Source organism: Furipterus horrens, unplaced genomic scaffold (genome assembly GCF_987537825.1).
Source record: "Furipterus horrens unplaced genomic scaffold, mFurHor1.1.pri manual_scaffold_4, whole genome shotgun sequence".
In the NCBI taxonomy this organism is placed as follows: Eukaryota; Metazoa; Chordata; class Mammalia; order Chiroptera; family Furipteridae; genus Furipterus; species Furipterus horrens.
In genome coordinates, this window is record NW_028327174.1 from 7,311,087 (window position 1) to 7,335,594 (window position 24,508).

The 24,508-nt window shown below is 52.3% G+C and overlaps 2 protein-coding genes across 6 annotated transcripts in view; one reads left to right on the top strand and one right to left on the bottom strand.

The window, feature by feature from the left end:
- Positions 1-1,695: 1,695 nt before the first annotated feature.
- On the bottom strand, positions 1,696-12,357 carry MAFF (MAF bZIP transcription factor F). 2 transcript variants are annotated; one of them, XM_090272439.1, is made up of 3 exons: positions 12,075-12,357; positions 3,923-3,988; positions 1,696-3,358 (listed from the first exon to the last, which is right to left on the bottom strand). In XM_090272439.1, the coding sequence occupies exons 2-3, from the start codon at positions 3,956-3,958 to the stop codon at positions 2,918-2,920; spliced, it is 477 nt and encodes a 158-aa protein (XP_090128565.1). In that variant the 5' UTR covers positions 3,959-3,988; positions 12,075-12,357; the 3' UTR covers positions 1,696-2,917. The 2 variants fall into 2 exon arrangements, with proteins under 2 accessions (XP_090128565.1, XP_090128566.1); XM_090272440.1 differs by lacking the exon at positions 12,075-12,357 and adding an exon at positions 12,007-12,063.
- A 10,994-nt stretch (positions 12,358-23,351) lies between these two features.
- Positions 23,352-24,508, top strand: part of PLA2G6 (phospholipase A2 group VI) — a 46,961-nt gene continuing 45,804 nt past the window's right edge. For 3 of the 4 annotated variants that reach the window (XM_090272441.1, XM_090272444.1, XM_090272445.1), the window contains exon 1: positions 23,352-23,452. The gene's annotated coding sequence lies outside the window, so the exon portion shown is untranslated. Of the gene's footprint in view, positions 23,453-23,485; positions 23,565-24,508 lie in introns of those variants that run through there. The other variant, XM_090272442.1, reaches the window with a different exon arrangement.

Genomic DNA, 24,508 nt, shown 5'->3' on the forward strand with positions numbered 1-24,508 from the left:
AAATAAAGTGAGAAAAATATATATATGAGATAATATAGATTGTATTGAAATCTCCTCTGCCTTCGGGTGAGGTTTTTTCCTTCCTCCTCCCAGCCCTGTGGGTGTGTCGGGGATGGGTTTCGTGGTTGTCAGCAGGGGTGTCTTAGGAAACCCTGGTCCTTCCGCTGGGTAATGTGTAGGTGACGAGGGGAATTCATGTTGTCAGAGACTAAAATTGGGGTCCAGGCCCCCAATGGACAGTGCCTCCCCACATAGCCCACAGGACATGGTGGCAGTCTTGGCCACAAAGGACCCACCCTCCCTACCCATTGACAGCTGCCTTCCTGCAGGTGCCTCTCAGGGAGTTGAAGAGATTTCCCAGGGTCCTAACTCTCTTTCCAAGCTGTCTCCCTGCCTCCCTGAGCCCACCCTTCACCAAGGGTCCCTAGGGGCAGGGCCTGGAGCAGCGCCTGCTGGGCACTAGGCACTGCCCGGACTCACCAGGGCAGGATCTGGCTAAGCAGAGCACCTTCCTGTCACCACCTCCGCGCGGCAGGCCAGGGAGCCCGGCTGCACTGACTTAGGCCCTCAGGAATGCTGCGGGGGCGGGGGAAATTCCCAGGCTCAGCTCACCCTCCTGCAACTTCCGCTGCCTTTTCCGCAGGCCTGAGCTCAGCATCTCCGATCGGGTGAGGATTGTGGGCCCCAACCTGGGGGAGGAAGGCCTGTGGACCAGGCCAGCTCGTGTGGTTTGGCCTTTCCCCAGCTATCATATCCTGCACCTTCTCCCAGCCCCACTGTCTTCACACCCATACCTAGCCCCACGGAAACCCTCACTGCCGTGGTGCACATCCTTGTAAAGGTTTACTCTGTTCAAGCTCATGGCCCGTCGAGTGCCCGGTGCCTGTCACACCTATGCCCTCAGAGTACCTTTCTGGTACAGATGGGTACACTGAGGCTGCAAGAGGCTAATAAGCCATCAAAAGTCACGTAGCTAGAAAAACACACACCTGGATTCAAACCCTGACTTCCCTGAGCAGCACAGTGTATGTACTCTTGTCTGTCTGGGGCCCAGGCTGAGACAGTTGCATTTTAGGCCTGCAGGCTGGGACTGAGGAAGCCACTGCTCCCCGCCTCTCGGTGTCTTCCGGAACACCAGGATGTAGAAAGTCAGACCTCCATGTGAAAGTGCTGGAAAGATTACTCTTCAGTCTGGGAGTTTTCCTGTCTGGGTGGGACTGTGTTTTCACTGAAGGGATGCCCAGGAAATTTAACCCCGCATTTCATTGTGCCCCCGGCTTTGTCTTCCCCAAGAAGGACCCTTGGCTCCCGGATGGAAGGACAGATGTTTTGGCACTACCTGTATGGGTTTCCACCTCTAGCCCACCCCCAGCCCATGCAAGAGCGAGTCATGATGGTGCATAGTTTTTTGTTTGTTTTCTTAATCCTTACCCGAGAATGTTTACTGATTTTAGAGAGCGGAAGTTGGGGGAAGAGAGAAAAACATCAGCGTGAGAAACTGATCAGTTGCCTCCTGTACGCACCCCAACTGGGGACCAAACCCACAGCCTAGGTATGTGCCCTGACCAGGGATTGAACCTGCAAACTTGGTGTATGGGATGATGCTCCAACCAGCTGAGCCACCTGGCCAGGGCAGCATAGTTTTTATTTACAGACACCCCCCCCAAAAAAAAATCCATAGTTCAGGACATATACTTCTTCACTGTGGAAATAGAGAACTTGACTTTATTGAGTCTACAAAATACAGAAGGCGGGTAACTCGCTTACTGTAAGTCAGAAAATAAATAAGTTCTGGGGGCCGGGCAATTTTTTTAAAAACATTTTTTGGTTATTGTTGCCATCCGGCTTTCCCTAAATATAAGATAAAATGTGATTTATTTGCAGATATAAAATATAAAGTCCAGCTCAGGACCATACGCCACTTTTCCCAGGGTGTGGGTACTAGGGCACCAGCTGGAAAGAATAACTTAGATTCGTGCAATAAATAAACAGTGGGGAGGGGGAGAGGGAGGGGAGGGGTGAGGGCTGGGCTTCCTGAAACAATCAATGGCAGTGGTCAGCCCCCACCCCAGGGGGGACAGTCACAGGGAAGAGGTGGGACCTTTCTAAAGACCCTCCACCCTAGGCTGTAGGACTACAGGACCTGTCTTCTCTTATCCTCTTTCTCTGGCTGGCCGGCTCCTTCCCTCTCTTCCAGCTGCATCACCTTCTCTCTCCCTCTACTCCTCTTACCTTAACTCACAGCCCTCTCCCAGGCCACGGAGGCTCTTCCACCTGTTTTCAGTCCCTGTCCACTGTGCCCTGACAACTATAGCTGGAATCTCAAGATAGCCATGGGACAACCTGGCTTTAAGATCCAGTTCAACCACTAAGCATATGTGGCCCACCTACTGGACATATGTTTCCCCACCTGTTAACTGGGCTTCACTAGGTGATTTCCCCAGGCTCAAAGGAGAGGTGGGAGCATCAGCTTCCCAGCTGGACAGTCCCACAAGACAAATACAGCGCCAAACCTAGTGCTGAACCCCAGGAGGATGGGGAGGGGCCATTGGCACAATCTGAGTAAACAGTGCACAAAGTGGGGAATGGCTCTCTTCTCCTCGATGGCTCTTCTCTAACCTAATCCCTTCTATATCCCATGTTCCCAGTCTAAGAAGGGTGAACTTTCAGCCAAGGGAGACCCTCGACCACAACCGTACCCTACCTCCTATCTCATCAAAGTTGCCCTTTCCCAGGGCTATTAGGTCCCAGTTTCAAGGGCTGCACGAGGAAGACAGGCTCTGAGGAGAGAACCTGTGATAACCACAGGGGCTGGTGGCTGCAGAGAAATGGCACCTGGGGACAGAGGTTGTGCTTAGGCACTTCGGGAAAGGAGGGGCGTGGTCTGGGAATGGGGCGTGGTCGGGCGCAGCAAGCACTAGGAGCAGGCGGCGGGGGCGGGGCCGGGGGCGGGGCCCGGGCTCGGAGACGACTTGACGATCGTGATGACGCTAGCGGGCGCCACCAGCGCTGCGGGCCCGCGGGAGGCGGCCACCGAGCGCGCGAAGCCCTGCAGGGCCTCGCACTTGCCGCGCAGGGCGTCGAGCTCCAGGCGCATGGCGGCGTTCTCACGCGCCAGCTTGTCCACCTCGCGCTCCAGCTCCGACTTCTGCTTCTGCAGCTCCTCCTTCTGGCACACGCGCTTCACGCGGCAGCTGGCTGCGTAACCGCGGTTCTTGAGTGTGCGGCGCCGCTGCTTGAGCCGCGTCACCTCCTCGGCCGAGAGGCCGCGCAGGTGCCGGTTCAGCTCGCGCACGGAGAGCCCCATCAGCGCCTCGTCAGACAGGTGCGGCGTGTTCTCGCTGAGCTCGCGCTTGATCTGCAGGCAGCACGGCGGGCGCATGGGGAAACTGAGGCCCAGGGTCGCGCCCTTGCCTGTGGGCCATGAGCCCTGGGCCTGGCACGCATCAGGTACCGGGGACGGCTTCCCGCCTCCACAGCCATAGCCACGAGGTGGTGGCTGGACTCATTCCAAGACCTCAAAGTGGGGCAGGAATCCACAAAGGGAAACGGGGCCAAACCAGATTGTAAATCCACAAGGAGATACCCCAGAGTTCAGCCCAAATTCTGACCCAACGACCAGGCCCGGACTCAGCCAAAGAAACCCAGAAAACCAGCTCTGAAGTTTTGCAGCCCAGGGGCATTGTCCTGGTGGGGAAACAGGTCCAGAGAGGGAGGTGACCTGCCCGAGGGGGACGTGGGGGAATGACCCTGCCTATGACCAGAGCCCAGTCTCCTGGTTTCCAGCCGTGGCCTCATGAATGTCTGACGCCTGCTGAGCTGCTCTTGGGGATTCCAGGTACTGAAGGGGAAGTTGGGATGGGGAGCCCAGCCTGGGCAGGGGCGAGGGCAGGACCAGGGACCACGGGGGCTGCCTCCTCACCTTCAGGGCTTTGCTGGATAAGGGATCCACAGACATGCTTGTAGAAGGTGCCCTCTGGGCTGAGACCTAGGGGAGAGAGGAGACCAAGGTCACTTTTTATCTCCCCATAGCAACTCTTCATCATTTATATCTTTGCTCAATGCCACCTCTTCAAAGAGGTCTGTCTGGCTAAAACACCCCTTTGTGTCATACCATGTAACCCCATTTACTAACCTTCATAACAGTCACCTCTGCTGCAATGATTTTGTTTGGTGACTTGTTTGTGGTCTGTCTCTCTCCCTCCCGCACCTCTTCCACGAGGGTCAAGGCCTTGCCTGTCCCCCCACTGCATCTCTATGCCTAAATCGGGGCCGGGCACATAGTGAGTTCTCGACACATATGCACCAAATGAGTGGACCCCTATCCCCCAGCCATTCTTCCACATGGGGTCCAGACATGTGTATTTTGTTTTATTTTTTAAAATCGTTTCATTAAAGTACAAACTACATACAGAAGAGTGCACAGAAGACATGTGTGCTGGACATTTCACAAAGTCCAACCACACCCCATGAAAACACGGTCAATCCAGTGCCCTCCCTTTCCCCTGCACAGACCTGTGTTTTGGGAAAGCGTCCCCCACCTGTGGGCTTCCCAGAATGAATGTGGCACTGCCCTGACAGGTGCTTGGCACAGGGAGACATGGAGGGTGCATTCTATAGGCCAGTGGTCACTGATCGGGGCTGGGAAAGGGACTGTCTCCCAATGTTCCCTTTCCTTCTCTGATCATCCCCATGGGAATGTGATGGTGGTGAGGGGCAATGGGGAAGAAGGCAGGAGGGTGCCCTGAGACCACATCCTTTCAGTTCTCACTGGGCAAGGGGTGAAACCCAGGTCCAGACCGTGGTTCCCTGAGCTGTGTGCGGGGCCGGCCTCTGACCCATTCTGGCAGACGCAGGTGTCTCTCAGAGACATGGTGGAGAAATGGAAAGGGCGCAGACCTTGGCACCAGACACACTGGGGCCTCTCAGAGGTTGTCCCACTCACCAGCTGTCGTGTTCTGGCACATCTGTTAGGTCAGATCATGTTATGCCTCTCTCAGGACCCTCCTGTGGCCCCCGTCTCATGTGGATTACAGCCAGAGTCACCACGGTGGCTCATAAGGAACTACGTGATATGGCCTCAGCAAATGTCTGACTGTAGCTCCTGCTTCACTCCCCATCCCTCCCTCCGTCCCAGCTACGCCCCCCTCCTTAAACCTTCCACACATGCAGCTCCCCAGGGCCCATGCACTGGCTCTCCCATCTGCCCAGCATCCTCTTCCCTTAAATAGCTGCAGTTTGCTGCCTCACTTCCTGCAGGTCTCTCTTCAAATCTCATGTTCTCACTCCATTTAGAATTCTCAACCCCTGATACAAACACACACACACATGCTCACACACACTCTCCCTGTCTCCCTTCCCTACCTCATGTTTCTCTATAGCACTTCTCACTATTATATGTATTGTAATTAACACCCACATATACTTTACCTATCTGTCCAGGGCCTGCCTCCTCACTAGCATGCCAGCTCTCGACAGCAGAGATCTTGTCTTGTTCACTGCTGTGTCCCCAGTGCTTAGAGTGGTGCCTGGCACACAGTAGAAGCTCAAGGAATGGTTGCTGAATCCTCAGTGTGACTAAGGCCGAGGTGGGGACAGTCCAGGGCTTCTTAGAAATCCCCCTGCTCCTCCGGCCCACACAGCCAGGGGATCTGACACCCCAGAGGGAAGCGAGGACTGGCATAGGAAAGGGAAGTTAGCACTTTAAAGAGATCCCCTGACAGAGGCAGCCACACTGGCCCTCGGGCAAGGAGGGTCTTCAGAGCCGCCCACACTCCTGTGGTATAGCTGGGGGAAACTGAGGCCCAGAAAGTCCCAAGTCAGGACCCTAACCTGTTGTCACAGACACCACCTGGACACCCTCATACACCACCCCCACCAATGCTACCCTTCAATGCAGGCCTCTTAAGTGGCCACCACACACCCCTGGGGAGGTCCTGGTATGTCCGCTCGTCCTCCACACTGTGCTCAGAGGATCTTTGCACCATATGAATCTGATGGTGTCATCACCCAGATGCAGACCTTCGTGGCTCCCTACGACCCTGGAGACAGGGTCCACGCCCACCTGCAAGGCTCCCACGCTCATTTCCCACCACTCCCCACCTCTGTTCTGCATTCCAGCCACGTGGAATTTCTTTCACTTCCTCTCACCCCACGTTTTCTTGCCTCTGGGCCACTCCACACCCTGTGACACTTCTCTCATCACTTTATCTGGCAGACTCCTACTTATCTTTCTGCTCTGGATGTAGACATCGCCTCCTCCAGGAAGCCCTCCCTTGACCCCTAGGACTTGTTGGGCTTTTCCCTGCATGATAATGGTCTACTTCCTTGTCTGCCCACCAGACAGGCAGCTCCACAAGCAGGAACCAGGCTGAGGCAGCTCTGGGTGTGGAGGCCACCAGTGTGGGGCCTGGCAGGGAGCAGGCACTGGTGAAGTGTGGATGGATACAGTCTCTCATACCATCCGTCACCTAGCTTTTCAGTGTCTGAACCAAGTGCCAAGCCCAAGCCCAGATGAGTATCATCGAGAGGAAAACCTCCTGGCTCATCTCCAATTCTTCTTCCTTTTCATCTGCCTCCTTGCTTCTGCATGGCAGGGCTGGTACCCAGATGCCAGGAGGAGGGCAGAGGAGCAGAAGGGGTTCTGTCCTCAGGATACTTAGCCCCCAGGTCAGGCATGGGAAATAAGGAAAGGAGCACTGGATTAAGAGTCAAGCCTGGGTTTGAGTCCCATCTCTGTCTTCCAGGCTGTGTGACCTTGGGCAAGGTACTTCACCTCTCTGGGTCTCCACTTTCTCATCTGTAAAAATAATACCTGCTCTCAGAGTTTTGGTAGAGCCAAGAATAAAGGTCAGTAAGCATTTGAGGGGTCCTGAGAATAACCAAGTCTGTCCAGAAGGGGTCAGGCCTATAACAATCACTGGGGCCTCATTTCTACTCAGCATCTCCCCACTGGCTGGGGTCACACAGAAAAGGCCCCCACCTCCTTGCTTTACTGAAAGGGAGGAGAAGACCCAGAGAAGTCACACTGTAGGTGAATGGCTGTCTCCCCCCAAATCAGGAGAGATCTTCAACCCTGAATCCTGGTCTTCCCAACAGATGTGTGAGATAATGCACAGAGAGGCCAATAGAGCAGTCCAGGGTCACACAGCTAAAACGGGGTGGTGCCCAGGACTGAGGCCATGCTGAGCCACATGCCTCCTCCTAGTATGGCCCTCACAGGGCATCCTCCCTGTGTTTCCCCACCTCTGGAGAGGAGGCTGGACTTACCAGTCTCCAAGGCCACCCTGCTCGGATGTGCCAGGATTTGTGCCGGGCCTGCTGGGGAGATGCAAACAAATACGGATAGCCAGGCCGCCTTGCCAGCTGTTGAGGGAGCTGGGTGTTAAGTGACACAGGCAATCTGGGCGATACAGAGGGACCTGATGGGAGAGGCTAAGCCTGGGTGCTGAGCACTGGGTGCTATGGCTGTTGCAGAGCCTTGGGGGCCTGGCCCCTCGGACAAGTCATTTTTCCTCCCTGGGCTCTGGTTTCCTCACGTGGAAAGTGCGGACAGGCGATTAAGGGAGCTTCAGTGTGTAAAATACAAGAGGCTTAAACAAGATCAGAAGTGGCCAATGGTCTGCCTCTCTCACCATCATCCCTACCCCTGTTCTATATAATGGCTGAAGGTCCCACCCACTGGGCTGGCTGCGATTCTGAGTACTTCTAGGCCCCAGGGAGGCTCTGAACCTGTTCTCTCCTTTCCTTCTTCTCCTCCTGTTCTAGCCTCAGCCCCCTCACCCACATCCTGGATGTCAGCTGAGGCACTCATGTTTGCCCAGGAATGTCCCTAGCTCAGCAAAGTCAGGCGATCACAGAAAAGTCACAAGAAGGGGGAACTTTCTGATAACCTCAGGCTTTCAGCCTTCAGTCCCGGGCCAGGGCCTACTATCACCCCATGGGGCTGGGCCCTCAACCAGGCTGCCTTGGCCAATTGGTGGGTGCACCTTGGGCCTGAGATAGTGGCTGATCCAACCTCCTTGTTCTGTCACTGAGGCAACTGAGTAGCTGTTTGGTGGCAGTGGTGGGATGGAACCCAAGAATCCTGACCCCCAGTTCAGGGCTCTTTCTTCAGTGCCCGACACCACCCACCTCACACATACACACACACACACACACACACACACACACATACACGTGCACACATGCGCACTGCTTCTTCCCTTTGAGGCCAGCAGAACAATCTCCAGGGGCCGCAGGTTCCTAACATTCTTTTGGAGGCATGGAGAATAAACTTACTCTTGGGGGATTGACAGTTGCCCTGCCCAATCTGCAGCCACAAGCTCTCCGACAGTCTCCTCCCTGATCCCCTCTCAATCCATTCCAGGGACATCCTGCAGATGGCCCACCCACTGGCATGGGTTCCTCTCTGGCTGCTGAACCATTTTGCTTCCTCTGTGAGGACAGAGGGAAAAAATGTGTTTTCCCGGGCCTTGGCAGCCAGCACTGGTGGCGCCTCCTCCCCACTGGAAAGGGGAGCAAAACTGGGAGAGCCCAGCACCTCAGGGAAGCAGGAGCCCGGGGATCCAGCTCCAGGTCTGCCACCCGCTCACACTCACTGGGCGACTTCAGGTATGCTGTTCTCTCTCTCCGGGCCTCAATTTCCCAACATGCCAGACCTCTACCAAGCCTAAGGTACCTTCTAGCCTGACAGTCTTGGAGTGTGGAGTGTCAGATTTTGGCTTGGAATGGAGCCTCAGGACCACTAGCAGAGTGGAAGTCCTAGAGAAAGAGAGAGGAAACCAGCGAAGGCTTCCTGGAGTCAGGGGCATGAGAACAAAACCTCGGTCTATCAGCTTTGACTATTCCTCTGCTCAACCTGCACAGCCAGAGACCACTTCCTCTTTCAGCTGAACCATGACCATAGCCGCCTCCTCACTGGCTTCTAGTCTTGCCTGCCTCCATCTTTGGCCCCACCATCTGTTCTCCCCCAAGAGCCATCAGAGGATCATTACTGACACAAACCTATATCTTCAGCCCATTTTAAAACCCTGATCATTACTGACACAAACCTACGAAACTGTGTTCAGCCCATTTCAAAACCCTGTGATGCCAGCCTCTCCCCTAGCTCACAAAGTGACGCCTTCAGGCCTCAGCCATGTTCTTTGTCCACTATCTCCCAGGATCCTCTTGGAACCCGTGCTCATTCATTCATTTAATCGGCCAACACCAAGAAGCACCTACTCTGTGCCAGACCTGGAAAGGCCAAGAATGAATATATAGCCCCTGCCCATTAGGGCTTCACAGATAAACATCACTCACTCCATCTGACAACCTGGCTCACTGATCACCTCCTCAGGGAAGCCTTCCTTCATTGCCCCGGGCAAGTTGGAGCCCTGTTATGGGCATACCTTGGAGATACTGTGGGTGTGGTTTCAGACCACTGCAATAAAGCAAATATTGCAATTAAGCAAGTTGCAGGGATATTTTGGTTTCTCAGTGTGTATAAAAGTTATGTTTATACTATACTGTAGTCTATTAAGTGTGCAATAACATTATATCTAAAAAAAACAGTGAACATATCTTAATTAAAAAAATACTTTGTTTCTAAAAAATACTAACCCTGCCCTGGCTGGTGTGGCTCAATGGATTGAGCACTGGCCTACGAACCAAAGGGTCGCCAGTTCGATTCCCAGTCAAGACACATGCCTGGGTTGCAGGTCTGATCCCTAGTTGGAGGCATGCAAGAAGCAGCCACACATTGATGTTTCTGTCCCTCTCTTTCTCCCTCCCTTCCCCTCTCTCTAAAAATAAATAAAATCTTAAAAAACAATAAATAAATATATTTATTTTTTCCTGTTGGAAAAAATGGCGCCGATAGATTGCTCAATGTAGGGTTGCCACAGACCTTCAATTTGTAAAAACACAGTATCTGCTACGTGCAATAAAGCAAAGCACAATGAAATGAGGTATGCCTGTACTGTGTACTTGCAAACCACAGTGACTTCCCTCTCAGAGCACCCAGCTCCGCTGTGGTTTTGCATTAGTTTACTGGCTCTTCCTTAGCTTTGTCTCCTCTCATCAACTATAAGCTCCCGGAGTGCAGGCTCTGGATCTGATTTTGTCATATTCTCATCCCAGCATTGGCCCATGACAACCCCCATGGCAATGTAGGCTAAAAGCATCAGGACCGAGGGAGCCACAGGGGCCAAGGGAGCCCACATGGGGTCCCAGGTCCTCGTGAAGACCCAGGTGTCATCCAATGGCAGGTTAAGCCTTTCAGTGCTAACTTTCCACCAGTGGCTGAGCCAGCCAGCCACTTCCCCTTGTCCTCTGACCCCCAGCCCTATTCAGGGGTGTTTCCTGCCCAGCTTTGAGGGTGGGCCTGACTGGTGCCTGTGCTCCTGGAGGCCATCTCCTTTACTCGAACCCCACATATTCCTGGACAACCCTGGCCTCGGCCTGGGGCTGTTGGCTCTGCTTTCTCTCCCACAGTTCTCCTGGAAAAAAGTCTGTGTGTCGGGGCTACTGTACTTCCCCCATTACCCCCATCCTGCCACCTGGATGTTGCCTAGCTCCTGCTGCACATGGGGATGCTGAGGTTCCCCACTATGGTAGCAGAACTCACCAGGGCTCAAAGAGTCAAAGTTAAAAGATCATCTGGTTCTTTATCCCAGCAAACTCAGCTGACCACCCTCCATGATTCTGTAGCCCCGTGGGTGGGAAGAAAGGGAAGGCAGAATAGGACCAAGGAACCCCTAGCCCCCAGCCCATCTCTCAGACTACTGGGCTAAACAGAAGCTTTCTGCTGGGCTGATAAAGGGGGTTAAGGCTAGGTTGGACCCCCACCTCTCACACATTAACCCTTCGTGTACCACGGCCACCTCTCCCACTACTTGTTGCCCAGGCCTCCCCAGGATGAGGACTCTGGGAACTCCAGCTGGCCCAGGTCCTCAACTAGCTCCTCAGGTCCGGCCATCAACAAGTATGTCAGACTAGTCCCACCTGTAACTGAAACTACCAGGAGGACAGAAACCAGCTCCACCCCATCCTCTGGGCTCGCCCTCCCATATCCAGCAGGTACAAGCTCCAGAACCCAGACCAGCCAGAGTAGCCACCAAACAGAGCAAGCCCGGGACTCCTTCTCACCTCCCCGCTTTGCTGTGGGTGTTCTGGCCCTTCCACTTCCTCCTGAGACTGAAGGGATGGGTGACCCTGGGGATGTCTGCCCCACTCCCAGCCCTTCCAGGTGGGGTCTTTGATACTCTGCCCCATCCTGTGGCTGCAGGCGCAAGGAAGGGGACCAACACTGAGGTCGCATGGCTCCAGCGCTGGGAAACTCCTGCGACAGCAGGGTCTGTGCCAGTGCGGCCTGAGAATTCTCAGACCCCATGTGACCACGAACGGGCTGCTTCCCTAGCTCAGGTCCCTCTGCTGCGTTACTCATTGGGCACACTCTTTCCAAGGTACACACCGCTGGGACACAGGCCCTAGGGTTCTCAACTGCCTGGGAGTGCTCCGGCTGACTCTGTGTCTGTCTGTCTTTCTGTCTCTCTCTCTCCCTCCCTCCCTTCACAGGACACCTCGCGCACACGCATCAGTCAGGATACTCAGGACGCAGGCCAGGGAACACACACGCGCGTACGCACACACACACACACACAGACGCACGCACACACGCCCGCCCTGCGTAAACAAACCGAGCACGCCCGGCTTGCGGGCAGCGGTCCAGGGACTGTTCTCACCGAGTCACGTACGTGCACACACTGCCCTGGGCCCCGCCTGGGCAGACGCTGACGCTAGGCAGCCCGCGATGCCCCTTCCTGCCGGGCTTCGCCGCCTCCAAGACGGCGCCCCCAGAAGAGGCCCATCACCCCGCACTCTGCCAAGCTTGCTTCTGCCCCTACTTGTTCCCCGGACTTTTGCCCTCCCCCCCTCCCCCCCGCCCCCCCGGCAGCCTTCCGAGCGATGGGTACACTGGAGCACCGACTGAGTCGGCCCCGGCGCCCCGCCCCAGGCACATACCCCGGGCGCGGAGACCCTGCCGCCTCGGCCCCGTGCGCCCGTTCCTGTCTCGGACCCTTCTTCCTCACCCTTCTCTCGTCTCGCTTCTCCTGGCGCCCCTGGAACTCGCAGGTTCCGCTGCAGTCTCTGCTGCTGTTCAACCGGCGCCCTGGTCCGTCTCCCCTCCGGTCCTGACCACGGGTAGTTCGGAGCCTGGCTCCCGACAGCGACGAGCCGAGTTTTGTTGTGGGGCGGGCAGTGCAGGGGGCCGCCGCGAAGTTGTAAAGCGAGCTTCCCGGAATTACTCACAGGATTCCTTTCATTCATAAAAACCCAGTCATGCGGTGACGTCACCTCCCCCACCGCCCAGCTCGGCCAGGAGCGGCCTCTAGGCTCCTCAGCCCCGCCCCGCCCCGCCCATTCAGCCCCGCCCACGCCCAGGCCCCGCCCCTGGATTCTCAATCTTTATTAGGCTGGGTGCATTCACGTGACAGCTTGCGAGAGCCGCGTGGGTGAAGGTGTCATTTGGATCATTTTACAGTCGCCAGTCCCGGGCCTCTTCTTTCGACCTACACTTTCTGCCATGATGATCTCATCCAGTCCCGTGATTTTAAATGCCGTCTACGTGCACGTGAGCTCCAAATTTGTATTTCTAGAGCGAAACAACTTCTCTGAGTTTGACTGGTTATTCAAGTGCCCACTGCCCCTTCCACGTGGGTGCCAGATGGGGACTGCAAACACTCACTACACAGCCAAAATCCGCCTCCTGGTGTCAGGCGTACCCCAGCAACCCACGCCCTCAGTCTCCCCCATTTCAGTTGTTCAAGCCCAATCCTAGAAGCCTTGCTCCATCCCTCCTTTTCCCTTCCTCCCTGTATCATGCATCAGCCTACCTACCTCCAACACCATTCTGCATCTGACAACTGCTACCTACCCCCAGCCCTACCACGTGGTCCAGGCACCATCAACTTACCTGGATAATGGGAGCAGCCTCCTGACAGACTCCCCACTTTGTCCCTAAAGGTTTTCTTCATACACCAGACAATGTTTTTCTCAAAGCAAAGATCAGATTGCTTCACACACTCCTATCCTCTCTCTAGCCTCCCTGTGCACTTAGAATATAAACTATGCCCCTTCCTTTGGCCTACGGGGCCTCTTGCCAGCTCTCCAACCTCACCTCCTGCCCTTTTGCCCTCACCCCCTACCCTTCAGCCACACTGCTGTTCTCGCTGTTCCTCAAACACACCAAGCTCATTCCTGCTACAGGTCCTTTGCACTTGCTGTTTCCCCTCCTGTTCACTGCCTGGGTCTTTCTCATCTTTCAGGCCAGCTCAGATGCCGCTGCTCAGAGAGGCTTGTCCTGACCTCCCCGGCTAAAGGAGCTCCCACCTGTAAACTTTGTTCTTTCTATAACCTTAATAACTTCATAAGGTATTGTTTTGTTTCTGGGTTTGCTTACTATTCAGTGTTTTTCTTCCCCAGTCAGATGTTTCATGAGCGCAGAGCCTTCTCTGTCTTGTTCACCACTGCATGTCTTGTGCCCAGAACAGTGCTTCACACAGAGTAAGCTCTCAGTTGAGGAAATAAATGAGGGGAGGTTCAGAGAGGTGAAGTGACTTGCGAAAGTCACACAGCTAGAAAAATACAAGAACTGACATTTGAATCCAGGTCTGACTGGTCCAGATGTTTGGGGTTCTTCCCGACCATGATGGAGGGGATGTGTTCAGTGCCTCGAGTCCCACCCAGAAGAGGCAGCTCTGGGGGCCAGGTGGGGGAGTATTGAGTTTATTCTTTCTTTCCTTTCTGGTTCCCATCGCCAAGAGCTGTCTCTTCTGTGTAGCTGACATCAGAGCACCTACCTTATTTTACTGCCCAGGGAACAGGACCTCCCAACTACAAGGTCTTTGTGTAGCACCCCGGTCACCAGCAAGTCTTCCCCTTCCCTGGATGTGATGTAGTTTGATTTCAGAGCCTTTGCTATGCTTTCCTGCCTCTGAGCCTTGGTCCACCTGGGACTGTGACATTTATCCCTTATCTCCCAATGGCCTTGGGGTTCATATGCCAACTGGCCCACTAGCTTCCCAAGTGATCAAATGATGAGGCAGTTTTATCTGCATTCAAACAATCCCTCCTCACCACCCCTCCCCGAAATTGCCCACTCACTCTAATTTACATATGTATGAGAATAAGTCATGTTACCTCTTGGGGTACAAAAGTTCAACATCTTAGAAATTGTACAGTTGTGATTCTTGGTTCCCTCTACCCAGCACATTCTATGTGCTTCTCAAGGGCTGAAGCCATAGTAGGCACTCACCTAGTGAACTAATCCCCAGTGGACCACACCACAGCCCTGGACACCATGCTGCATAACCCCGTTGCTGCCATCCCCAGCCAGCCCGAAATGATGCTGTCAGCGCTTTAGCACCCACCCAGCAGGGACCATTCCCCACAGGTCTGTCTCCATTTTTGGTCAAGGTCAGGGAGCATGGCTGCAATGTCATATTTGAAAGTGGGTGCTTTCTGGCTTGAAGGGTTTTTTTATAGGACAGTTTGAGCTTCAAAAGAAATTACAGCAATGATGGATTATAAACTACTGAATAAGTGAAGAGATCATGAGTCCATACTCTCATAAATGAGTGAATGGGGAGAAGGGAAAGCTCTTCCTGCCAGCAGAAGGAACGATGCAATTCGAAAATGACCATTAGGCAACCACCGTACTGATAACGGATTCCAGGGAGAATCATCAGTGGACAAGACAACTCTGATGAGAAGCATGATATTTACATAGGTTCAAAGAATTGCCCCACAGGCAGTTAGTAATTACGAGTGGAAAGGTAGTAACTCTGTAGTGGAGAAACCTGGCAGATACCACCTTTAACTGAGTGAACAAAGTTAATGTCACCAGTAATGGGACTAATGGACACGTCTTTCTCCTAAATGATGTCCTGGAAAGGACATAGCATCACTTCTGTTGCATTCCCGCCAAAAATTCATACCATGAAGCTAATTATGAGGAAACGTGTGACAAATTCAGATTGAGGGTTCTACAAAATTACTGGACTGTAGGCTTTAAAAAAATGGCAACATCATGAGAGACAAAGACAGGGGAACTGTTGCAGATTAAAGGAGTTAAGGAGACATGACCATTAACTGCAGCCCATGATCCAGGATTTCCTTTTGCTGGAAGGACACTATTAAGATAAGTGGTAAGATCCGAATAAGGTCTGTAGATTAGATAATAATATCGTATCATTGTTAATTCCCTGACTTTGATCCTTGTCCTATAAGACAATGTCCTCCTTTTTAGGCAACACACACCAGAGTATTTCTAAACAAGGGCGTATCATGTCTTCACTCTCCTTCTCCAAAGTAGGGGCTATAGCAGGGGCTCTTGAGTTAGCCCGGGGGCTCAAATCCTGGCCTTACCCCTCACCAGCTGAATGTCTTAACCTTTCCCTGCCTCAGTCTCCTCCTTTGTAAACTGGGCTTACTAACAGTGCCTATTTCATGGATTATGAATCAGTTTAATGAGTTCACACATAAGCACTTGGCACACACAATTCCTAGTATGAAAGAAATGATCAGTAAATATTGGGTTAGAGAGAGATGAGCTCTCTGGAGTCCCCTAGGACATTTCCTCTAAGAAATCTGCTTCTTCCCTGGTGAGTGACACAAAGCCGGTGATGACATCACCCTGCAGAGAGTTTCAGGGGTGGAGCTGCCCTCTGGCAGGACAGTCCAGCGGGACTCTAACTGACCCAGCTGGTGCCTCCCTGTTCACCTGCCTGGGAGTCCAAAACATCAGACAGTACCAAGCACCTCCCTTCGGGACGCTGGCCCACGATAGGTGCTTTGCCCACTACTAGGTGCTCAGTAACAGTGATCCCCACCAGGATCTGCAGCTCAGATTGCACCTCTGCCTTCCCACTGTGTGGGGCTTTCCTCACTCTGGCCTCAGTTTCCCAACTGCAGTGAGTGCATGTTATTAGGTCAGTGGTTCTTACACAACCTCAAACCACAGTAAACTTTCTTCACATGAAATTGATTCTGCAGTGTGTCCCACATTGTGAGACAGCTAGAAGCTGGGCTTTGGCAGAGGAGACCTGGGCTAGCTTTAAGATTTCCCCATTGAATGTTCTCTGGAGGCCCTTCCTGCCCTGAGATTTGGTTTCTGGACCCCTGTGAGTGCCTATCCCCAGACCCTTGGGTCTTCCCTGCACCCCTCAGCAGGACAGCGTTCCATAAGCTGGGCCAGGTCCTACGTCTCCTGTGGTCCCCTCTGCTGGCTGACAGTGATGTCAGAAGGATCTCTTTCAGCATCTTTTGGCACCTGACCTTGTTCTGGGTGCTTCCACCCATCCCATACCTCCTACCAGTTTCTTATTACTGCTTATTGCTATTACTATATACTTATTACTATGATTGCGTTTATTGGATGCTTCCTGTGTGCCAGGCACTGTGCTAGCTAAGGGCCTATGACTTGTTGGCATGGTTAATGCTTTCCTGGCTCTTTTCTCTCACTGCTAAATAAACCAACCATCCAAAAAAAATTTTTTTTTGTTTTTGTTTTTAACACATTTCATTGTCTTTAAAACCCAACTTTTCCTTCTCACAAAGCCCTCCCTGCTGAGCAGTGGTGTACCTAGGATCAGCCCCATTATGAAGCTGAGGAAACAGGCTGATTTATGTGTGGGTTCAGGGAGCACCCCTGGTTATTGGGTGTGGTGTGCCGGATGGCCCTGAATCCTCTCCCACTGTCTTATGGGTTAGATATTACCATCGCCATGTTGTAGGGGAGGAAATTGAGACTCTGAGAGCTGAGGAACTTGCCTAATATCACACAGCTCATCCCTGGCAGAGGAGGACTTAAACTCAAGCTGGAGCTGATGTGGCAGCGGTCAGTCATAGCTCCCAACTCCTGGCCACAGCTGATTGGCTTGGAGAGGGTGAGGGGGTTGGGGGGGTTGGGCACAACCTAGTTGGCCCAGTTAGAGCCCTTCCAGGAAGAAGGGCAGTAATTTCTGATGGTAAAAGCATTCCTCGTTCCAGAGAAGAGAATAAGATAGATGTGCTGAAAGACAGAGGCCATGGAGGGTCTGGTTCACCATGACGCCTCTCTAGCGTTTAGCTGGTCATCTCTTCCTCGGATTCTGGGTGATTCTCTGATTGCTTTACAGTCATGTATGCTACTCTGAGTTGGTTTCTGTCACAATCAAGAGAGTCCTGGCTCATTCTAATCCCTTTCTTCTTGATCCCATACCACCCTGTTCCTCTTACTCTGTTGCCTCTTCTGGGAATCTCTAGAAGTATGGTTGTATTGCTATACAGTATTAGATTAATTTATATAATGTATATAATTTATATACATTTTAGGAACCTTTCTGCTGAAGACTGCCTGGCAATATGATAATGTGATTTGTAGTTGATTAAGCATGGATGTTTCTGCCATCGCAAACAAAATAGAACCTTGTTGCCTTCTCAGTGTACAAGTCATTTGGGATTTTCACAACTATTCTGGCTCCTCTCCTTGCCACATGGGAGGAATGCATTTCCCACCTCCCTTGAAGTTGGGTGTGACCATGTTAAATGTGAGCATGAGTCACGTGTCACTTCTGAGCATACCTGTAAGAAGAGCCGGCACCTGATTCGCAATGTGCAGATCCCCTGCCACGATGATCATGGAAGCCCATGTTGGGTAGGAGCCCCCGCAGCCTGGGTTGCTGAGTGACTTCCATAAGCAGCAGCCTCACCCCTCCCCGCATTGGACAGATAGCGTGAACAAAGACATTATTGACCTGTGTTAAGCCAACGAGATTGTAGGGTTGTCACTACAGCTCTCTCTGGCCTGGCCTGCCTCATAGCGTCTGGAACATGATCCACTGGAATTTCGTTTCTTCAGAAAAACCATGTGCCTTATACCCCATGGCTTTTTCACAGCAAGCGATTATCTGTGTATCTGGGGCAAGTTTGTATTAAATGGGAACACAGATATCTTTCATGTCTCCAACCACCAAGAGGGAAGCCATGCACACAGGGGGTTCTTCATAATTACTGGCTGAAGAAACTGAAGCCCAGGAGAGAGAAGAAAGGGCAGGATGAGCACCTTGCACGCTCTGACCTCCAGGAGCCCCACATTGGGCTCCCTTCCTGAGACGAGAGGCTCTGCATGATGGTTGCTGGCACGTGTCCCTGAAATGCCCTCGACCCAGCCTGTCCAAAAGTGCCACCACCCTTCAGAAGCCAGGTTCAGGCCAGCTTCTGGCAAAACTACCCTGGCCGCCTGGCCCGAGAACCAGCCTGTCCTCAGGCCGCGGTCTGTCCTGTGGGGCCTGAGCTGGGGAAATCCTGCCTTGGTCAGGACTGGCTTTCCCCTTTGGGATGGGAACCTGTGACGGCTGCCTCGCAGCTCAAGGTCACCGGCGCTCATTTCCTTCCTGAGGAGGGCACGAGACCCGATGGCCCCCTCATCAAGTCAGGAGCCACATAATCAGTGCAGTCATTACACAGCTGCCTCGTGACCTCCGTGCCCTCCAGTCACCCCTCTCACAGCAGCAGAGGGAATTTTTTTCCATGTCACCTTCCTGCTTGTAACCCTTCTGGGGCTCCCACTGCCTGCAGGGCCAGGTCCTCATCCTCAGCCGACACTGGAGGCCCTTCGTGCCTGGCCTCTGTGGCTCACCTGCCAGCTCACCCACTCACAAACCAGGTTCCAGCAGCGCTCAGCCTCTTGCAGTCCCCCAAACTATGCCACAACCTCATGATGACCTCTGTCCATATGGGTCTTTCCACCTGGACTGTTCTTACTTTCCTAATCCAGCTGGCAAGCTCCTATTCAACCCTTGAAACCCAACATGGGTAGAAGTTGGTAAATATTTTTTTTTTTCCCTGTAAAGGGCCAGATAGAAATAGTTCTGGCTTTGTGGACCATATGGTCTCGGTCATGATTACTCAACTCGGCCATTGGAGAAAGTATGGACATATGTGTGTGGCTGCGTTCCAGTAACGCTTTGCTTACAGAACAGGTGGCAGGCGGGAGAGTTCGCCCACCCCTGCTCGAGAGTCAGCTGCGAGAGCTTCCCGCAGGGCCGGGTCCAACGACGCAGTCTCACAGTGCCCGCTACGCTTCTCACGTTTTGCCGTAACACAAACCCCATCTGTGATATGCTACAGTCGTGATGATTAAATGGCATGGTAGTCGTACCACTGTCTCTCCCTTGGGTTTCTGCATTAGCCTCCTCACTGCTCTCCTGGCCTCTGCCGTGCCTTTACGGTCTATTCTGTAATAGATCTGGTAAGGTGTTAAGTCCGATCAGGTCACTCCTCTGCTCAAAAACCTCCACGGTTCCCCATTTCCCGCAGAGGGAAAGCAACAATTTTAAAGCGGTCCACAGTGTCCCACAGGTCCTGATAGCCCTTTGGCCTCATTGCCTGCTATGCTTCCACCCTCACTCTCCTGCGGGAACACTAGCCTTCTTGTGTTTCCTGAAACAAGCAAGACAGGCCCCTGCCTCGGGGCCTTTGTTCTTGCTGTTCCCTCTGTCTGGAACACATCTTTCCTGGGTTATCACATGGCTTACTCTCTCATCAACCTCAGGTCTATATTTATTCCAGTTTTTTAAACTGTATTTTTTCCCCCATTACCATTTATCCCCCTTACACCCTCTCCCTGATCCCCCCAACGCCACAATCATCACTCAGGTCTTTATTTAACCGTTTCCCTCCTCAGCGAGGCCTTCTTGGCCACCCCGATTAAAACTGCATCTCTCCTCTGTCTTTCCTCCCTGATTTTACTGTATAGCGTATATATCTAGTACACTATATTTTCCTCCAACTTTTTAATTATAAAAATATTCAAACACAGTTATGGAAGGACTAGTGCAATGGCACTCATATGCACAACCCCAGATTCAACACACAAGGCTTTTTGAAAGAAAGATGCTGAGATCATGACATTTCACCTACAGACTTTAACAAAGCACACTCTGTGTCTGACTTCTCTATCTGTTATTATCTATCTGCCCCCACTAGACTGTGAGCACCACAAGGGCAGAGGCTTTTATCTATTTTGTGCGTTGTGGTTCACCAACATCAAGAACATTGCAAAACTTCTACAGTTCTGGGAAAGAAAAGACAAGATAGGTCCTGATTCTGGTTCTGCCTCTAACTGCCAAATGATTCTGGGAATCATTTCCCCTTACAGAACCTTGGTTTCCTCATTTATAAAATGGGGGTAATATTACTACTTCTCAGGGTTGTTGTGAGGATCAAACAGGGTAAGAGTGTAAAATTGCACTGTTAACATGTCAGTTAAATTTCCATCTAACTCCTCGAGGGACTGTAACCAAACACAGGTCCAGCTGCCTGCTGCTACAAAAGCCAAACTCAAGAGACAGGTGCTCGTGTAAGGAAAGTAGTTTATTTTCAGGTGCTGGCCACCTGAAAGATGGGGGACTCATGTCACAAAGCCCATCTCCCTGGGGAGATTGAGGACTCTTGTCTCAAAGCCCATCTCAAGAAATTTTTATAAGGAAGGAGAGGAGAAGCAGAACAAAGAAATCAAGGGAGGGGGTTGCAAAGTTCTCTATGAGTAGACAAGCATGGCCTAATCCGATAAAGCAAGTATGGTCTGGTGTGCGTCATCCTGGTTTAGTCACCCTGGCTTCACGTCATTCTGGCTCCGTGGTTGAAGGTCAGCAAAGCTCCCAGAGCTGGGATGCCTGAAGGTCAGATTTTGTATCTTTTGAAGTTAATTCCTAGGATTCTTACACAAACATGCTGTTTATCTACGAGCTACATATTAGCCAGCATTTACAGAAACAATGTCAAAAGAATGGTGGGGTGGGTTACGAGTTCCCACAGTTACAGGAGGGGACTGGGTCTAGTCTGACCCTCTGGACCCTGGGTTCCTAGAGGGCAGACACCTTGCTCTAGGACATTTGTAGTTGTAGGGCCCAGGACAGCCCCTCAAGAGAAGCTTTCTTGGCTTGAACTGCTCCAGTGGAAAATCCAGTAGAAACCCAGCAGAATGTATTCCCTTGTGCGTATTTGCCCTTCTCTTTTCACTGCTTATGTACTCCACGCTACTTAATAACCACTACACTTCATCTCTTGCTTTATCTACTCATTTAACAGTTTTCACCAGATATACCTAGGAGAGGGGCACTTGACTTAATTAGGTCCTGAGATTCTATTTGATTAATTTCTTTTATGAACCTTTGAGTGTGTCTACAAAGTGACACAGCCTCCCTTGGCTTTTTTTGTGTTTCAGATGCAGTTGTGTGTCTGTATGGATAAACTTGTGGATTCGTCTTGACACAAAGGTGGGTGTTTGCTGAACATTCTGTTGAGCCTACACATTTTCTCAAGTCTGATTGCTTGGTATGCCCAGACCTTTCCAACCCCCTAATAACCACCACCCTAACGTCACTTGTTATGGGTGTGTAGGGCAAGATATTTTACGTCACTTGTTACGGGTGTGTAGGGCAAGATATTTTCACTGAGAATTCTGAGTCTTCGCCCCGTTCTCTCCATGCCAAGCTGAAACTCTTTTTTTTGGTTGTTGTTATTATTTTTATTATTTTTATTTTATTTATCTGTTTTGAGAGAGAGGGGAAAGGAGAAAGAGAGGGAGACAAACATCACTGTGTGGTTGCCTCTCACTCGTGCCCCCAACTGGGGACCTGATGTGCAACCCAGGCATGTGCCCTGACTGGGAATCGAACCAGCGACACTTGGCTCGCAGGCCGACGCTCAATCCACTGAGCCACAGCAGCCAGGGCTTCCAAGCTGAAACTCTCAAGCAACATTTTAATTAGTTTAAGGGAACAGTTTCTGCATCTGTGTGGATGAAGAAAAAGGGTTCTATGGAAGGTAACCTCACAGGATGATATGATCACAAATTCCTGACTGAGCAGGTCATGGTGAGTAGTCATCATCCAGGCCTAGAACTTCTTTAGTGAAAGGTTTTAAGCCGGCCCCGTCCATTGTTCTTGTGCACCTAGGTTAACACGCCTCTGAAATACCAGAAGTAATAACCCTCAAAGGGGGTTATTATGTGCCCTCAAGAGAGCACACAATCTCGTTAACTATCCTGTAACCCAATCCTCGCCTTGCTTTCTCTAACCTTAATTTCAAATGCATTTTTAAAAACCTGCAAAACTGTTATTCTCCAGAGTATTTGAGATCTTGTTCCCTGACATATGTCCTCAGTTTGGCTCAAATAAACTCATAAAATTTATCTACAGGTTGGGATGTTTCTTACATGGACATTGGCAAAAATGCCAACATGAGTAACTCAACCCAACAACGATGGATGCGAAGTCCAGTTCCTTTGTAACCAGTAAAACTCGGTACCAATATTAGTGACTATGGTTAGTGTTATCACCTGTCTAGATTCTTAACTAAACTTTGCTCTATTGCGTTGGCTGCCCTCAGTCTGGGCACTAAAATCTTCAGACAAACGCCCTCCTTTTCACAGGAATGACAACAGCACCTCCAGTTCCCACGTGGACAAAGCAACTTGCAGAATTCATCTCGACCCAGGACGGGGCGGTGATCATTAGGGGATTAAGAGTTGCCCAGGCAGGCTCGGTGGCCGGAGAGGGGTCGTGATCTGCTCGGTCAGAAGCTGGTCTGTGACTAAAGCCCCGTTTCCTTGTTTCGTTCCGGCATGCCTCATTCTCCTCATTACGAACCCTAACAACTGCCCGTTATTGAACTCCCGCTATGTGTGGACCTGGGGACTAATTTACCTCCAACCATCACAGCAGCCCCGTAAGGTACTAGTGTGCTCGCTTCTCAGACAAGCTCACAGAGATCAAGTCATTTGCCCACGTTTCTACTAAAAGTGCTGAGATACTTCCTGATACCGGCTTGGGGTAGGGATGTTTGATAAATGAGTTTTGATTTTTTTTTTCAGCCTAACTATACTTACAATGATTGGTTGTTCAGCTCAAATTCAATTTTAACTAGGCATCCCTATTTTTACTTGCTAAATCTGACAACAATTGCTTGGGGGGGGGGGGGTCCCGACAAATCGAAGCAGGTTCCTCCCTGTGACGCCCTACGTCTCTGCGGGTTTTAGTTTTCTCAGGACGAGCCGTCCTCAGGCCCCCGACCTTTTCCGGAAGCGGAAGGCGGAGGCGGGTGAGACTCCTGCCCCTCACCAACATGTCTGCCAACGAGCCGGCCCGAGAATCTTCCGCCCAGCACAGACATGGCCGCGCGCCACGGGCGAGGATTGGCGGCAACCCAGAGCCCAGCCTCCCTCGGAGATGAGAGCCCCTTCCATTGGGCAGTTATAAAGAGGGCGGTGCCCCGTCCCCGCCTTCCTCGCGCGCAGCGCTCGCGGCGCGGGGGCGGGGCCGCGGCGGCGGCCGGGGAGGCACGGCCCTCGGTGATTGGCGGAGAGCGGGGGCTTTGTGGCCGGGGGCTTGTTGGCGGAAGTAGAAGTGCTGAGTAAGCCGAGGTGAGTGACGGGGCCTCGGAGGCGGGGCCAGGGGGGCCCTTCTCAAACCTCCTCTGCGCCCTAGACTTCGTGGTTCCTCCTTCGCAACTTCCCGGTGTTCGCCGATTCTGAGGCATGTCTTCCATTGACCCTTGTGTGACCCCCTGAGTATCCCCAGGTTCCTCCCTTTGATTCCTCAGCGTCCCCGACTCCCACCCCGTGACCGCTCTTGTCCCCCAGGGACCCCAGCTTCAGTCCCGTTGTACCCCAGTCTCCCCTGTGTGTCTATCCCTAACTTCATGAATCAGCTCCTCTTCCCTCCCCATCCTTGTTGCCTCTGGCCCCACTGGTCACCCCCAGCTTCTTTCCGGTGCCTTTCTAAGTGCTCTTGGTTTTTCTGTCTCAGATGGGATCAGATTTCCTTTTGATCCCCACATCACCTTCATGTGTCTCCCCTGTTCTCCATTGTACTTTCCCTCATTTCCAGGTCCGTGCTTCTCCCTGCTTATGGCCGCTCCTGTTCCTCCCGATTTCACCCGTGCCCGCGCCCCCCCACCATCCTCCCTGCTTTCCCATAGCCTCCTCAGCCCGGCGTCGCCCAGCCCCCCAACCTTCTGTCCACCTCCTGCTCCTACAGATGACCTGGAAGCTGGTGACGGGGTGCAGGTGACCCGTGTGACCCCTGGGTGTGGGAGAGGGAAGGTACAGGGCTCAGGGGTCAGCGCGCCTCTTTTTAATGGATTATCAAACAAATACCTTCACTTCCCCTGAGCTTCTGGATTTTTCCCTCACCTGCCTCTTACCCACCCGACAGGATGTTAGGCAGGTTTGGTTTGGCAACACATGTGCCCCACCCTTGGGCTGAACGCAGTGTTTCTGTTCTTGTCTGTGCCTCAAAACGTTGCTGGAGTTTAGGGGTCATTTTTCATCTGAGTCTTCAGTTTCTTCCTCTGTGATGAGGGGATTGTGTTTCCTGCCATCATGAGGTTGCTATGAGGTTCAAAATTTGAGATAATACAGAGGGCAAGGCTTTGTAAACAGCATGGCCATAGACAGGAAAGGGATAGAATGGAAAAA

Bases quoted from the DNA above. Each gene is read 5' to 3' on its own strand.
- MAFF (XM_090272439.1), bottom strand. From the start codon at position 3,958: ATGTCTGTGGATCCCTTATCCAGCAAAGCCCTGAAG. The intron at 3,359-3,922 runs GTGAGGAGGCAG...TGCTGCCTGCAG, and splicing joins TATCCAGCAAAGCCCTGAAG to ATCAAGCGCGAGCTCAGCGA.